The sequence below is a fragment of the Pezoporus occidentalis genome, unplaced genomic scaffold (genome assembly GCF_034315485.1).
Source record: "Pezoporus occidentalis ecotype Australia unplaced genomic scaffold, CSIRO_AGI_Poc_V1 ctg76, whole genome shotgun sequence".
NCBI classification, from domain to species: domain Eukaryota; kingdom Metazoa; phylum Chordata; class Aves; order Psittaciformes; family Psittacidae; genus Pezoporus; species Pezoporus occidentalis.
Window position 1 is genome coordinate 3,856,331 of NW_026916115.1, and position 15,552 is coordinate 3,871,882.

General features: G+C 40.7%; 1 protein-coding gene across 4 annotated transcripts in view; it reads left to right on the plus strand.

Annotated features, from left to right (window-relative positions):
* The first annotated feature begins 448 nt into the window (after positions 1–448).
* RGL1 (ral guanine nucleotide dissociation stimulator like 1) overlaps positions 449–15,552 on the plus strand; it is a 66,254-nt gene continuing 51,150 nt past the window's right edge. Inside the window, exons 1-2 of one of the 4 annotated variants that reach the window (XM_062602274.1) lie at positions 449–564; positions 1,597–1,707. In XM_062602274.1, coding sequence (XP_062458258.1) covers positions 538–564; positions 1,597–1,707 — 138 coding nt within the window. In that variant the 5' untranslated portion in view covers positions 449–537. Of the gene's footprint in view, positions 565–1,596; positions 1,708–11,256; positions 11,408–15,552 lie in introns of those variants that run through there. The other 3 variants (XM_062602273.1, XM_062602276.1, XM_062602275.1) reach the window with 3 other exon arrangements.

Sequence of the window (15,552 nt, forward strand, 5' to 3'; positions counted from 1 at the left end):
CCCTCTGCTCTCCGCACCTGCCCTGGCCCCCCGCAGGCACAGGGCACCGCCGCTCACCCCCTGCCGTGCCCGGGCACCAGTCGGTGCGCGGCTGACACAGGGGCGATGGCTGGCGGAGCTGGCAGGAGGCCCTTCCTCCGTGCCGCATCCCGCTGGAAGCCGCGCAGGATGAGCAGCACCTTGTCCCTCTTGTGGGGACACCGCGAAGGAGGCTAGGTGAACGCCCCACTTCCGCCGGCACCCCGAGGAGCTGCAGCCCCGCTGCGGGTCCCGGCGCCAACTGCTGAATCCGCACTAACTTCTCGGCCGGGCTTGCCCGCGATAAACAGGAAGCCCCTCGGCAAGACCGAGCCGAGGCGTGGCCTGGCCCGGCCGCCCGCCCTCCTGTCTCCCGCGCCGCAGAGCCGAGGGGCCGCACGGCTCGGCCCGGCCCGGCCCGGCCCGGCCCGGCCCGGCCCGCGGCGGCCGCTGACACGGCGGAGCGGCTGCGGAAAAGCGGCGGCGTGGCCCATCGAGGTGCACGGGAAGGCGTCGAGAATGAAATTGCTGTGGAAAGCTAAAATGGTAACCGGTTGTCCCGTTCCCTCTCCCCTACCCGCGGGGTGCCGGTGTCGGCGGGGCGGCCGGGTGCGTCGCCCGCTGCTTTCCGGAGCTTCGCTGGAAACGCCGTGTGTTAATCGCCTTTCTGCTCTTCCTCGCTTCCGAGTGATGCTTATCTTCGCGAGTACCTCTGTGTGTGTGCGCTTACAGAGGATGGAGAGAGGGGTCCAGAGGTGGAAGTTGGTAACCCCTCAGAGAAGCTCAGATGAATGTTTCTGTCCGCCTTGCAGCAGCTTGCGCTCTTTTGTACGGTCAATAATCTAGGAAGTGAGAAGTCATTGCAGCAAATGCTCGGTTAAAGTTTGGAATACTTTCCCCCCCCCCCCCAGCTTTCTGTTATTTGTGAGTTTTAAAGCCTCGACTCTGGAAAGTTGTCGGGTTTTTGTTTTGTTTTGTTTGTTTTTGTTTGTTTGTTTGTTTGTTTGTTTTTGTTTGTTTTTGTTTGTAGCTTGAAATAAGAGGTTTTGGAAAAGCAAACCACAAGCGCTTTAGGTCCCTCCTGTCAAAAAAAAAGAAGGGGTTGCTGTATTTTAAATGCTTGTTAGCTTCAAAGTTTAAAGGCTGTCTAAGTAATTCAACAGTTTTAAAAAGCACAATTCCTTCCATAAATGAAAGGCCAAAGAGATTAATTGCTTTAGAAAAGGGAGAAGGGGAGGGAGAAAGAGAGAGGGAAGAGAAGACTGCTAATCAAAGCCAAAGTATTTCCTTAGAAAAGCCTTTATACAACTATTTAAAATATGTGCTAGTCTAGGAAAAACAGTTAAATGGAAAGTCAGGGTGTCTTGATAACACAGAAAAGCACAGCTTGCCATGAATATCTTCAGTATTCCCTCAATCTGAAAGTATCCTGTATTGCTTCGATTGTTCTATTTACTTTGTGCAGCCCATTTTGTGCCCTCAAATCTGCATGAAGCAGTAGAGCACCTGGTATAGATTGTGGTTAGCAGAAGAGGGAAAACGTTCCTTTCTCTTCTTTCTTTCCCCTTTTCCTGGCAGAGCACAATTCAGGACAAGGGTGAACAGGTAGAAGAGGGAGCTGTTTACCATGTCACCCTGAAAAGAGTGCAGATTCAGCAGGCTGCCAACAAAGGAGCAAGATGGCTAGGGGTAAGTAAAGCTGGCACAGTGGCATTTTGGAAGGCTGCTCATGGACTTTGGAGCCTGCTCCAGGGAGCTGAATTCCACATGCTTTGTTAGGATATTAACTTTTAGCACTGACTGCTCTCACTATTTAAAAAAACACCAAACACTGAAGCAGTGAGGAATGAGCTATTGAGGCAGGTGGGGCTCCATAATGCTCACAAATGTTTTTCCTATAGGAGTCCTTTTTTCAAGAAGGAGTAAGGAAGAGACCTTCACTCTGCCTCTGGAGTTGTTATTGGGGTAGGTCACAGGAAATGCAGCCAGGAACAGGAGTTCCTCCAAGCCTATGTGCACTGGAGGAGGCCTATAGAGACTGTATCTCCACATCTTAAATGACTGCTAAGCTTTCAGAACCAGTCCTCAAGCATCAGGTTTCTTGCTCTACTGATGGATGACATAGACTGCTTTTCCTTTGAGTCTTAATCCAGAGAACAGAGAAATACCATGCTCCTTCATAGCTAGTGCTGCCATGTATAGTTAGCCACTGGTTACATGTCAAGAGTGGATTTTAGACACATGGGTGTTTTTTTTTTCTTTCTGCTTTCATTTTTTTGGCCACAGCTGAACTTCTGGCTCTGGGTTTGTTCATACAGAGATTGATTCAAAACATTATTTGTCTCAGGGTTCCTTTAATCCTGTAGCATTGGGTGTATAGCAGAACATACTCTTCCAAACTGTAAACAAATTGCTGTAGAAGGGTGCTTTTAAATACTTTAAAATTTCTGAAAGGGGAAGAGCTGAAAAGTACCAAATCTATCATTAAATATTTTTGTGTTTTCTTAACAATGATATTATTTGATAACTAACTTTTCTGAGAACTTTGTGGTGTTTTAAAAATAGATTTTGAATGATTGTCCCGTACTGCATGTGACTGCCAGTTGGCTTCTAAACACCTTTACAGTCACATACATTAGAAGGAAGCTTCTGTTTGAGAATTCCATCAGAAAAACATTACAGAAACTTCTAACTTGTTAGAAGTTAGGATCTAGCCTTCTCCTGGACTTGAACAATATGTCAAAAAAGAGGTTTTAGCTTGTTTTGGCTTTTGGTGGTGTTTTTTTTTTTTGTTTTGTTTATTTGTTTTCCAACAGTGGCTTCCTAAAGTATGGGTTGAGATATAAATGGTGCCTGGAAGCATCAACATTTTAGGAACATGCAAAACCTCACATTTTCTCTGAGCCTGCTCCTGTTCTCCTTTATGCCCTTCTGAGCCAGATATGTGATTTCTTTTTCATCTTGCTCAGAGGTCCTAGGTGTTCTGTTCGACTGTATTTTCCTGTGTAACCAGCAGGCCAGGACTTGACTGATCATTGTCCTTGCTGCAGCTTACTTTTTGTTTCTTAATTTTTACCATATGTTAGTCCCTTTTGGCTAAATCAGACTCTTTGGAATCAGGTTCCGGCAGTCTGTCCTGACTGCCCAGACCAAGGCCAGGTTGTAGTGCTGTCTGTATGTTTGGCAGAAGCAGAAAAGCAGTTCCCAAGGAGCTGACAGGCTCTGTACAGAAACCAGGTTGTGTTATTGTCTGCTCCAAATGGTGTTTTGTCTGGGGAACTGTTTTGGAGAAAGAAGAAAGATGGGGTGTGCTCCCATTGACTTTGCATGGTGGAAGATACCTGTCAACTACTGGAGACCCACAAAGTAGATACATAGGAGATTTCAGAGGGGACTAAATTGCTTTACCTATAGGTGTGTATATAGCTATCAAAAAGAAAGCTTTGGCATCTCATTCAGCTTGCCTTTTGGCTTTGCATAGGCCTTTTCCTCCTGTTCTTTCCTTCAGCTGTGGGCATAAGAGTACCATATAGTACTGTAGCTTATTAATGACTTCTTATGGAATATTTTTCTCCTTACTTCCTGGTTCAGGCACAGGTCTCTGCTCCAGGGATATCCCAAGTAGCCGTCTTCAATGTAGTCATCAGCTGGGTAATAGACACTGCACGTAGAACAGGCACTCAGAAATGAAAACTGAGCTTTAAAAAGGAAGCCTTTCCCAATTCCAAATACAGAATGCATAATTAGAAGGGTAACTGGCTTTGTAGCACAGTGTCATGCTCTCAGTTGAGTTTAAACCTCTCATTCCAAGCTGTCAAAGGGTGACAGCTTGACAGTGCATTAATCTTGCAGAGTAATTAACGCTTAGTTAAGGCTGTAGGATAATTCTGCAAGGCCACATGGAACTAGAAAGACACAGGCAGCCTCCCTTCCTATAAGGCTGTGCAGAGGCATCTCTTGCTAATGGTAATTATATTAAGTGGAGTAGCAAGAGCTAAGGGAGGCCTCTTGAGTAAAAGTTGCTGGAGACTGCACTGTTCTGTTTTGGCACAGGTTGTGTGTGACTGTTTCAGAATCTCATAGCTAGCCAGTTTATGTATGAAAACTTGCCTTTGGTGTACTTTCAATTTACCTGTGATACAGAGCAATATATGACTTTCTGTGCTATCATTGATCTCCACTGAGAATTCCTCCTATAGCCAGGATGCCTGTCTTTTTAAACTAGGTTTCTTGGATGTTAAAGGTTCTCTCTGGATTCTGGTATCTTAACTATCTTGCTAACATCACCAAATACTATCTTGCTTTATTTTGAAGAAGTAAGTGAAAAGGATAACAAAAGAATCACCTTGCTCTGCAAAAAACCTGGCATTTTCTTTCTGAATGCTAGATCTAGGTCACTTGTTGGGTTAAAGAAGAGTTGGCAAGGAATGTGGCTGTGTGTTGTTGGAAAGCCTGGGAGTAGCAGCATACAGGCTGGACTGAGATGCTGTAAAGGGAATAGCCCTGGAGAAACCATTAGTTCTACAGTTTGGGTTTTGATGGTTTCATTTAAGAAACAGGCTGGAGCATTGCGAGCGTGTTAGTCACACTTGTATGTAATCTTGGGAAAGCTAATTAAAAATATGTGTGTAAATGCATGCTTTGAACTTGCATCTTTTACTACTGCTGTAGTAATCTATTTTATAAATAAATAAATAGCTTACTATAGCCAGCACTGTAAGGAGGTATATAGCTGTGTGAAGAAATGAGCACAAAGTGATCAGATCATGGCCTATCCCCTTGAAGAAAATGGGATTACCTTGTGTGAAAGGGGTAAATGAATGCTAACTCAGTGTGAAACCTGCTGTTGCTTGTCTTTATGCAGCCAGTGTGTAGTATGTTCTAAACCAGAAGCAAAACCTGTGTGATGTCTTAGTGTTATCACCCAGTAATATATTATCAGAGCTTATGTATAAGACCTTTTTTTTTTTTTCTCTCCTTTTTTTTAACACCAGAAAAGGTGTCCCACTTGTGTTTTAAATGTTATATTCTTAGCAGAATGCTTAGACAGCAGCAAAGCTGCTTTTGTCCACTGGATGTGGACCAGTTTGATAGACCATTCTTTGAGCTTTGGGATGATACTCTAATTATGTTTTATTTGCATACTTTCTGTGTCTCCTCATAGTTAACACAGATACATCTAGACCTAATTCCCAAAGGGATGAGCAGCTGACCAGTAGTTATCTCTAAGGAGTAGTCATGCTTTGCCCCTACAGTCTCCCGGAACCTCTTTTGTCCTTGATTCACCCTCAAAATGCTCTTTTTTCATGTTCAGTGGCCATGCAAGCTCTCAAGAAGTGACCTGTAGTTCTTCATGGGTTGTATGCTAGGATGTAGGTTTACATTTGGGCCTGAATAATAAAGTCTGTGTTATGTTAGAAGAAGAATTCTATGGAGATATATGAGGAGATGTTGTTGTTTTTTTTTTTTTCTTTTTTTGTTAATGACATTTTAAAGGTATAGTGAGGAATTCTATGTTTTGGACATAGAAATCCATTTGCTGTTTATGAAATCCCTCTACCTTGACCAGAATGAAATCATGCTTGGGCCTGAATACAGCTGCACTGTAGTCCAGTTCGGCACCATGCCACCAATAATCTAGGGACCAGAAGGAAAGTAAAAACATGTAAGTGAAATGATAATGATCTTACATTCTTACAGCATCTTTCATCCAAATAACCCTGAAAGTGTGGCCACAAATTTTCACATAGACCAACTATGTGAAATATGTTGTAACATAACATAGTACAAAAGTATGATTTGAATGGGGCTTAAAATTCAGCAGCAGTGCTGTTGCCTGGGATTTCGTAGAGTTCCCCTTTATCTGGGGAGGTGGGAAAGAGAAGAAGTGATTCTGGTACAATGTGATTTCCAAAAGGCTAGGTTTTGAGGTTGCTGAAGAGTTTGAAGAATTAGAAAAAGGGAGAGATGAATTAGCTGTTGAAGTTGCATGGTTGTATTTATTTAGTGGCTTCATAGTGCTATCACATGGGTATCTTCTCCACACGTGACATGTATACTGCAAGGAGCCGCTGTTTATCAATACACAGCAGCACATTGAAACAATTTAGCAGCAGAAGTGGATCAATTAAAAACACCTGGGGAGAAGACCCGGACTTCTGAGAGTCCGGAGATCTGTGGACGCATTCACAAACCATGTGACAGCAGTTGTGAAAGCAAGCCCAAATATTAATCTGTAGTTGGGAAAAAAGTAACACTTAGAATAGAAAATACTATTAAGGAGGTTACAGTAGCACCTCATGGTTTCCTGATGCTTGTTCCCTCATCTCAAAGGTAAAAAAACCTAGAAAAGGGATTCACAGATAGGAAGGGATTGCCAGCATTTGAAGACACTGAAAAGGTGAGGACTGTTAAGTCTGTGTCTTGGTGCAGCTAGGGTTGAAGTGCAGGTTTAACATCTGTTAAATACTCATAGGATTGAGGCTTGGTACTGGCATTGAATAGGAGGGTGTAGCGAAGGCATTTAAACCAGAGAGTGGAGAAGGGATGCTTTATCTCCAGGGAGTATTTGGCGCTTTTGAAAGCAAGCGGGATAGGAGAAATGTATAATTTTACGCTGCATGTAATTAACCTGAAGGACTTGCTCCTGGAAGAAGTAATTGAGTCCAACTGAGCCTAGAAGGATTCAGGAACGATTAGACATTTCTATAAATTATGAGAACAAATGCATTAATACTATATGAGATTTAAAATAAAGGACATGTAACTTTTTGTGATTTAGGTATAAAACATCTGCAGCTGATCAGAGTCTTTTCCTTTAGACTGGTGTGTTACAGCTGTTACTTCTTCACCTTCCTCTATAGCATCTGGCCATTGTTTGAGGGAAAAACTTCTAGTTTAACTTAAAATGACAATTATTAAGTGTTGCTGTTTATAGAGTCCTGGTTTCAATTTGTTTGCAGCAAATACTTAATGAGGCAGAATGGGATTGAACACAGGCACTCATAAAAAGAATCATGAGAGCTTTAATGTCCATAAGATGTCAGGACATTGCGACATAGTATGGGAGTTTGTTGTGGGCCGGTTTTCCAGCAATCCTGTAGTCTGCTCCTGGTCAATGAGAACTCTGGATGCTCGGATACTGCTTTTTTTTGTGTGTGTGTGAAACAAATGTTTGTGTCCTCGCTGTTTTAGACTCTGCAAATATAGGAATCATGTGGGTTGTCCTTTGCTTTACCCCATTCAACTTCATAACAGCCACTTTAAAAATAAAGCAGCTAGAACAGAGTATGGTACTCTACATGTGGTCTCATCAGACCTTTTATGCACTGGAAGAATAATGTCCTTTGACTTGCTTTGGTACCCTTTATTTATGCTTTGCAGAATTGTTTGCTTTTTGTTGCTGCTTCCAAGTGTTGTTCTGAATGATTTAATTTTCTGCCTACTCTAACCCTTCAGATCTTTTCTGTGGTCTGTGTGCCATGCTGCGACCTTTGAGGGTAGTACTTTCAACAGACTGTTTTGCTGGCCTCTTATATTTCTCGACATTTAGTTGCAAAAGCCATCTGTTACCCATCAGAGTGTTGCTACCCTTTAGCAGCGTTGGCAATTGAAATAAAACTTTGGCAACCCCTGCATTAGGTGTGAAGCTTTCTGCCATTTTGTGTGGTAGCAGTCACTACCCTTTTGCTCTGTCAGGTTACTGGGTTACAGTCTGATGGAGTTTTTACTTGTTCCTCTTTGCTACCAATTTGTGTCCAAATACCAATTTATGTCCACATTTTTGCAGTCATCTCTGTGTAGCTCAGCCCTGCATCAGTGCAGAAGTTATTGCATACTGCAAGCACCACTGAAACTAGTGGTGGTTGTCCCTTTGTCTCCCATGACTTAAAACGAAATCTTCACTGAGAATAAACTGTTCGACCCAGGTGATATTGAGCACATTAATTATTATGTATAGTGGTCGTGTCATACAAATTTAAGGACAATTATGATACTGGATTTAGAAATGTACAGCAAGTCAGGAGTCCCATGTTCGGTATTCTTTGGCTAGTGACTCACCCTGTAGCTTAAACTGACCAATTTAACTTTTGGGCTTTTCATGTTCTCACCTAATATACTCACTATTCATTTTCAGATCTAGTGATCTGAGGAGTGTAGAAGCAAACTCTTGTGTTTTGACACAAATGTAGAGTATTCAGATCTGTGAGAGAGAAAACTCTTCTGCTCTGCTGGACAAGCAAGAAAAGTTGTAGCAGAGCAAGATCCTCCTGATATGCCCTGTGATTCTGTTATCCAGTCTTCACTGTTGAAATCTGGGAGAGCAATATACTCTGCTGCTTACAGGTGCAGAGACTTGGCTCTTCTAATCCCTTCTGTGAAGAGAAGGGGTGTTGGATGAGACACTAGAGTTTACCTCCTTCCTAAAACATTCCAGCAGGACCCCAAGGATGCACCATGCAGCACGTGGAGAAGCGCCTCTCCTGTGGAATGAGTTGCTGTGCCTGAGTGGGTTGCAGTGGCTTTCAAGTTCTCCATGGGTCTCCAGCACGTGGCCTGTGGACTACAGCTAGCAATGCAGCTACTGTGCCACAATGGCACCAGTAAGGTGTAGGCATTTCAAATGCTTTTGCGGAATGATCCTGTTATTATATTATTTTCTTTCACCTGTTTCCCTTTTATGTTTTTTCCCACCTTTTTGTTCTGAAAGCAGTTTAAAGAATTATTTTCTTTTCCCGTTCCACCCCCTACAGTGCTATGAACAGTTGTCTTTTTCCTTATGAAAGCTCAACCTTTCTCCTAGTCATTAACTCTTTCTTCCTTTCTAGGGAGTCCATGGGCTCTATGTGCAAGTAAAACAACATGTTTTTATTATAAAGTAGCATTTTATATTGAAAGGTCTCAGAATGATTAAATATGGAATGGCTGACAGCTTTGAGATGTGTTCAGATTATCATAGTTATTGGGCTTTAAACTGGAGATTTGTGATATATTCCATCTATTAGCTTAGACTTCCTGGTATCAGTAGCTCCTTCCAACTCTTAAAAATCAGTGGTCTAGAATTCTGAGTATCTGTATATCCCAAAGCAGAAATAGATTGTCACATGCTTAAAAGTTATCTAGGGTTTTATTTCTTCCTATATATAGTTTATGCCTCACATAAACTTACATAAAAGCTTGCATGCATTGAATCATATTGAATTTCTCTTTTTGATTCGAATCAAGCACAGAATGTCCTTCAGTTGGTTTATAGTATTCATGTGTATAGAACTCGTTAGATGAGGTTCATAATGTCAAAGCTTTATTGGTGTTACGATGCAAATGGCAAGTCAGTAGACTACTCAGGATTAACAGTTATCCTCAGTGTGAAAGAGATTAGTTAACTAAATACTCTTGAGGTCCATTTGGAAGTCAGTGTAAATATTACATGCAAATGCAACAAGAAAATTATTATGAAGATAGGCCCACATATCCTTTTTCTGTTTGTTTGGTTTGTAGTAATCTCTGTCTCTACCTGCAGTGCATTTTGTACTTTTAGAGTAGAAATCCTTTAGGGCAGGGATGGTCTTCCATTTTGACATGGCAGCCATTGTGCTGCAGCTGGAAATGTTTCATAAGTAACAATAACGTATTTCATTTGGAAGTCAGATCTTATGCTTTTGCATCCCTCCCATTGAGTGCGTCAGATTGATTTTGGCTGTGTTTTCAGTCGGCTGGCTTCCTGTAGCAAACAAAATGTGAATGAACTCTTGCACACTTACTTAACCGTGAGGCTTGCATTCTTTATGCAGAACCAGTCATTTTGCTCAGAAAACACCAGGTGGCCGTAAGGTTAGAACAGGACAGAGAGCAACAAAGTTATGCTGTTAATGGCTGATGAGTAATTAAATAATAACCCCTCATAAAAAATCCCTCAAAACCAACAGCAAAACAAAACCAACAGCAAAACAAAACCAATTTAGGCAGTAAACATGAACAATTTGTTTTATCTTACAGCCTGACGTTTTTTGCTCTTTCTTCCTCCCTTACTTGTAAGCTATACTTATTTTGCATTCTCACTGGATACTTCCACATAATTATGTGTGTGTTTTGATTTGTGTCCATTGACTAAAGATTGAAGTTCAGCTTCAACATAGTATTCTTAAATGTCTGCAGCAGGCTCAGTGCCAACTCACGCAACCTGTGCTACTTTCTGCTCCATCAAAAGAAATGGGTTAATGGCTGGGTGCTGTAGTTACAAGAATGCAGTAATTTGTGTACATATGCAGTATGTTTAGTTGCCATATGCTTATGCAGTTTGTCATAGAGCACACAGAATTTGTCATAGAGAATATACCTGTAGAATTAACACAAGGATGTTGCCGTTTAAAGGTGTAGTACATACAGACCTGTTACACGTAGACACTCTATGTGTATGTATACAAGAGAAGAATCCTAAGAGATTCCGAATGAGGTGCCCTGTTATGTCTAGATAATATAGTAGAAATACAGTTTGACCTGAACTACTGATTGAAGTAATATTTTTTGACTCTTTCAGCACTGAAATCAATGTTCACACTGGTAACTTATAATATTAAGTAACATTAGTTTACTATAACTTCATTTTCTACTCGGGCCCCACCCTGGAAAGATCTCTTAGTTTTAAAACAAAGGGTAGTAAAAAGCACAGCCATTGAAATGAAGTTTATAATGCAGCTTAAGTATGTATTCATGCTGTGGTCATGAAAATGGTTACTTACTGCTAAATTCTTTCATTTATGAAAGATTAAAAAATCTTGGCAATAAAGATTGCTCACAATAATCATTATGAAACATGGTACAACATTTCCTGGATATTTTTTCTTCCACAAAAATGCCTTATGTTTCCAGTTCAGTTTATTTTAAAATCTGAATCAGTCTTCTGCAAAATATTTTCTTCTCTGTCAGAACACATTTAATCTCCTCACACCTAGAGTTTTCCAGCTATTTGTACTATTATAATCTTCACTTTTGTGTTGTTTACACTGAGTGCAGTAGAATTTTACACTGATTTTTCTGAGTCAGTACATTTTTAATTTCTGTGTATTGCCTGATCAAGCTTTACAGTGCAAAAAGAAAGCCAACAATATGATCAGGGTGAATAAAAGCATTTTGGGTTATGTAATGTGCATTCATGCTACTATTATGCAACAGAATAATTACTTGCGGTATCCTTAAATCCATTTTGAGTTCAGCAGTGTTGCCTGCTGTCTCATACAGGACATCCTTTGTTTCTGATGACTGTGCAGAAAGTGATGATGAGCTCCACAATTAAATTACCTTCCTGGAAGAGGAAGAAAATAGCGTGACTTTTCACAGGAGCAGTATCAGAGTTTTTGACTACCAGCAGCACACATACTGGTGGAAAATGGTCTTTGGGTTTCTAAATAGTCAAAATACAGTATTTTCATGTTGACATATAATTTTCATAAAATGATGTGACTCTTGCCATGTTAAATCTGCCTGTTATTTTTAATATCAGTCATCCCTTCTCTTTGCTATACTTGGCATTTAATAAAAAATATCAGCATATTTTGTTTTAGCATTTTTCATGAAATAAGCATGGCAAATGGCTTTGCTGACCAGTGTTTCACAAACAGAATTTGTATAATAACTTTTCTGTGATATTTCTTATTCTAGAGTTGTCATCTTTAGCATTTAGCTTATAAATATGAAGGTAATTGCAGATTTTCAACTTCAGTGCAGTGGTGATGTTATTGGGCTAATACTATAGCAGTATCAAGTGGCATAAAAATTCAGTTGTACTGGAAATAATCCTGTGATGTCTAGCCTTTTGCCAAAGTAATCAAGGGCCATTTAACAATAAGGTGGGGAATGAGGGAGGTGATAGGGGATGCAATATTAAAATTCCAATTATGTAGTTATTTCAGCATAAGTGTTGAGGTGGATGAGATCATGAGATGAGTCTTGGGATAGGGATAAAGCTTTCACTTTCAAGGCAGACTATGAGTTATTTGTGGGCTTGGATGATGACTTTAGCAGCTGTATTTTTTATATCTGGGAGGATATTGATATGGATGGCATGGGGAGAAAGTCCAATGTTGTAGGCCTTTGGAATCTCGATTAGTTTAAATTAGGTGAAAGTATTTTTTTGTAGAGGCCACAGTGTTGTCAGATGTCACTGAATCAGGTAACCTGACTTGTAGCTTATACAGTCTGCGTTGTATAAAGTTCTTTAATATTTGCATACAAAAGGAGTCCTGGAAGGACAAAAAGGAACTAATATGTGCTTTTAGGTCAGCCTAGCTTACTGAAGTGCAGAAGGTAGGTCCTGTGTGTTCATATTTGTTAGAAATGTTCTTAAAGTTGGAAAGTTGACATGGCATTAAGCATTTTTGCCATACTTTCAGAGTTTAGTTAGCTCTTCTGTAGGAGATTTACATACTAATAAGTGAATTCCATTTAGACACTAAGTGAATTCCATTATGTGTATTCAATGCGGCTGTTTACAATACATATCTGTGTGTCATGTTGTTTAACAAAAATCCCACAGTGATTTTTGATAGTGTTTTCAAAGTACTTGTTCATATGTGGGTTTGTACTACTCTTCGCTTGCTGTGTCCTTAGTTGTTGGCTTATGACAGTATTCTGCCATCGCTGGGTAACAGTACAAAAGCTAAGGCCATGTGAAGGTCTCTTAGGTCTTGTACATTGAACACTCTGGTTTCTCAACCCTGTATTACGATCTAGACTGACTGGTACTGTGTTGACACTGGCAGGTGACTCCTCCAAAGGTTGTAAGATAGGTGGGGAGGAACTGGGGAGAAGTGTTCGTGTCAGTAAAAGACAGTTTGTTTTCAGGCTTCCAGTAGACCTTAAAAAAAACTGAGCTGGGATCTGGCCTTTTGAGCTGAATGCACGTATTTGTCATGGTTTTAGTTGCCATCTTTAGCTTCCACTGCCTGCTTTTTGGAACAAAACTGGATTGATTCGGTGGCCCTCTACATCTGAGTCTAATGGACTCAGTGTAGACATGATATTTCTTAGTTTAATAGAGTATGTGTCATCTGTAGACTCTGAAGTGCCTTCTAGAGGATGTCAGTATTAACCTTCCCTTCCATAGATGGAGAATCTGAAGTATATGGAGGTCTCGTATATGGCTCTACCACTTGTGGCTACTATCACTGTGGCTTCAATTTCCAGAGTGCTAAGACTCTCTTGAGCCACTTTTGAGGACCTCCAGGGAGGGACTCTTCCTCCTGCAAGACTGTAATCTGAAGGGCCAAACTCTACCATCTGCAGTTAACAGTTGTTCTGCTTGATCATGCCATGTTTTCAGATAATGATACTTGAAGCTTGCATTCTGTATGTAAATATAGCATTGGCTGTGCTGTGAGCTTGAACATCTAAGTGTTCCTCATATGAAAGGCACAGTATACCTATCACTGTATTCTAGTCAGGATTAACTGAAAGCTATTGACTGTTTCAGAGTCAAGTGAAATATCTGATCTGTCTGCCACCTTTTTGTACTGTTTTTCCCTGCTCAGCACCCCTTCCTTTCTCCTTTATGGTTCCTAGTAAATAACTCACGTGGGAACTGTAAGCAGGCTTTGCCACCTATGAATTTCCAGCACAGCCTAGAAGCAGGGATAGTATGGCAAGGAAGAGAAGATAAGGGTTGTTAGCAGAAACAGTAATTATTAGTTACTGTTTTAGGGGCACAGAACTGCCCCAACTGCCTATTTTCCCCTTTTAGGGACCCTCAATAATCCATACCTGTAAAAGCTTTTGTTAGTTTTGAGTTAATCACTGACTGTTTTATGCAAATCCAAAGACTCTGTGAAGAGCTTTTCCTACATGGAGACACTATGTAACACTTGTCTCTTGTGTAACACTATGTAACATTTGTCTCCAGGCGTCAAAATATTGTTACAAAATGGGCTGATTTTTCTGCCAAAATGAGCAATAAAACCTGCTTCCTTGCCTTCACTTTGGTGCTCTATTAACTTAGCTGTTATTTAGAGTATCTATTTACTACTCAGTTTGGTGATTGGACATTTGGTGTTCTTATGCACTGAAGAGAGGAGGATGCAGAGTTTTACAAAAGTAATTCTTTGGTACAGAAGGGCTTTGGACAGATATTTAATATTGGACATGTTTGCTGGGCTAGAAGAGTGTTTCTAGAAAATGTCATTTGATGATAGCTGTTCGTCAAAAAAATGCAAGATACCCATGGCTGAGCGTCTTACCTGACTTACTGGTTTCTGTTTATTACTTTTCTGTTTTAAATTAGAAACTAGCTGAAGCTTCAATGTCTGACTAAAACCACAGCAAGGAATATTTATACATACTGACGTATATGAAAATAATACATCTCTGGCACGTTTAAGAGAGACCAAGATTGTGGTGAACTGTAGAACTGTGGAGCATGAGAAAAATGAGAAGGGCTTAGGTTATCTGATGTTTCAGGTTCCATGAAGAGTAAGTCAGACAAGAGAAGAGGGTGGGAGGGCTTGTCTTGATTTTGTTAAAAGTCTTTCTAGCAAGAGAGGTGAGAGTCAGTATGAGAAAGAGCTGTTTGTAGGTAAGAAGCAATGAAAAGGTAAATGCATAAATCATACAAGATAGATAGAGATGGAGATTTGGGGCTAAGATGTTAGGGCATTGCTGCATAGTGAACTTCTCAGTTCACTCATATTCTCACTGAATAATATGGCTACATTCCTTTGCTGCACAGATGCTTCTAAGAAGTGGGACAAAGTCAGAGGAAGAATTTGTGTTTCCATGTCTGACCAAGTTCCATTTTTAAGAGCTGAACAATGCCATTTTAATTTAGACCACTTTGAAAATTCAATTTCTTAATGCACCTGCCTAAACTCTTTTAAATACATGCAGTGGGAAATGATGTGTAAATTCAGCTTCTTTACTTTTGCTTTGATTCATTTAGAGCTAGTCCCAGGTAATTCACTGATATCCAAATGAGTCTAAATTTGCATAACTTCAGAAGGTGTGAGAACGCACAGCTCAGCACCATGGTATGCATGTTGTTTCTCATTTTCTCCCAGAGTGGCTTTAAGTAGCTGCAAGATGCCCGAGTAAACTGAGCAGCAGCATTTGTGTAAGAGGCTTTTGCATTTCCTTTTTTTTTATTTTTTATTTCTCTTAACCTCTAAATCTGACCTATAGTTTTTATTACTGCTTGCCAGCTCTTCAGGCAGATACCAGCCAGGCTGTGAGCTGTAAGGATTGATCCTGGAAGCTCTGGGTTGCTGCCGAGAGAGGTTATTTATGTCGTAAGAAAGAAAAGGAAAAGGGTGGAAGTTTGGAAATCCAGGAATACCCCTAGTTGTCAGATCATAGGAAAAGTCATAAAGCTGTTCTGGCTTCTGAGATTGGTGCAGTCAACATGCAGAATTCTGTTTTTTCAGCAGCATCCAAAATGGGGAAGTGGGAATTCTCAAAGTGGAGACAGCTCCATAGTGATTTCATTTCCAAGTGTACTGTACAATAAGAGCAGGCACTCTTGCAAAGGCAAGTGTCTATGCTGCCTGGAGT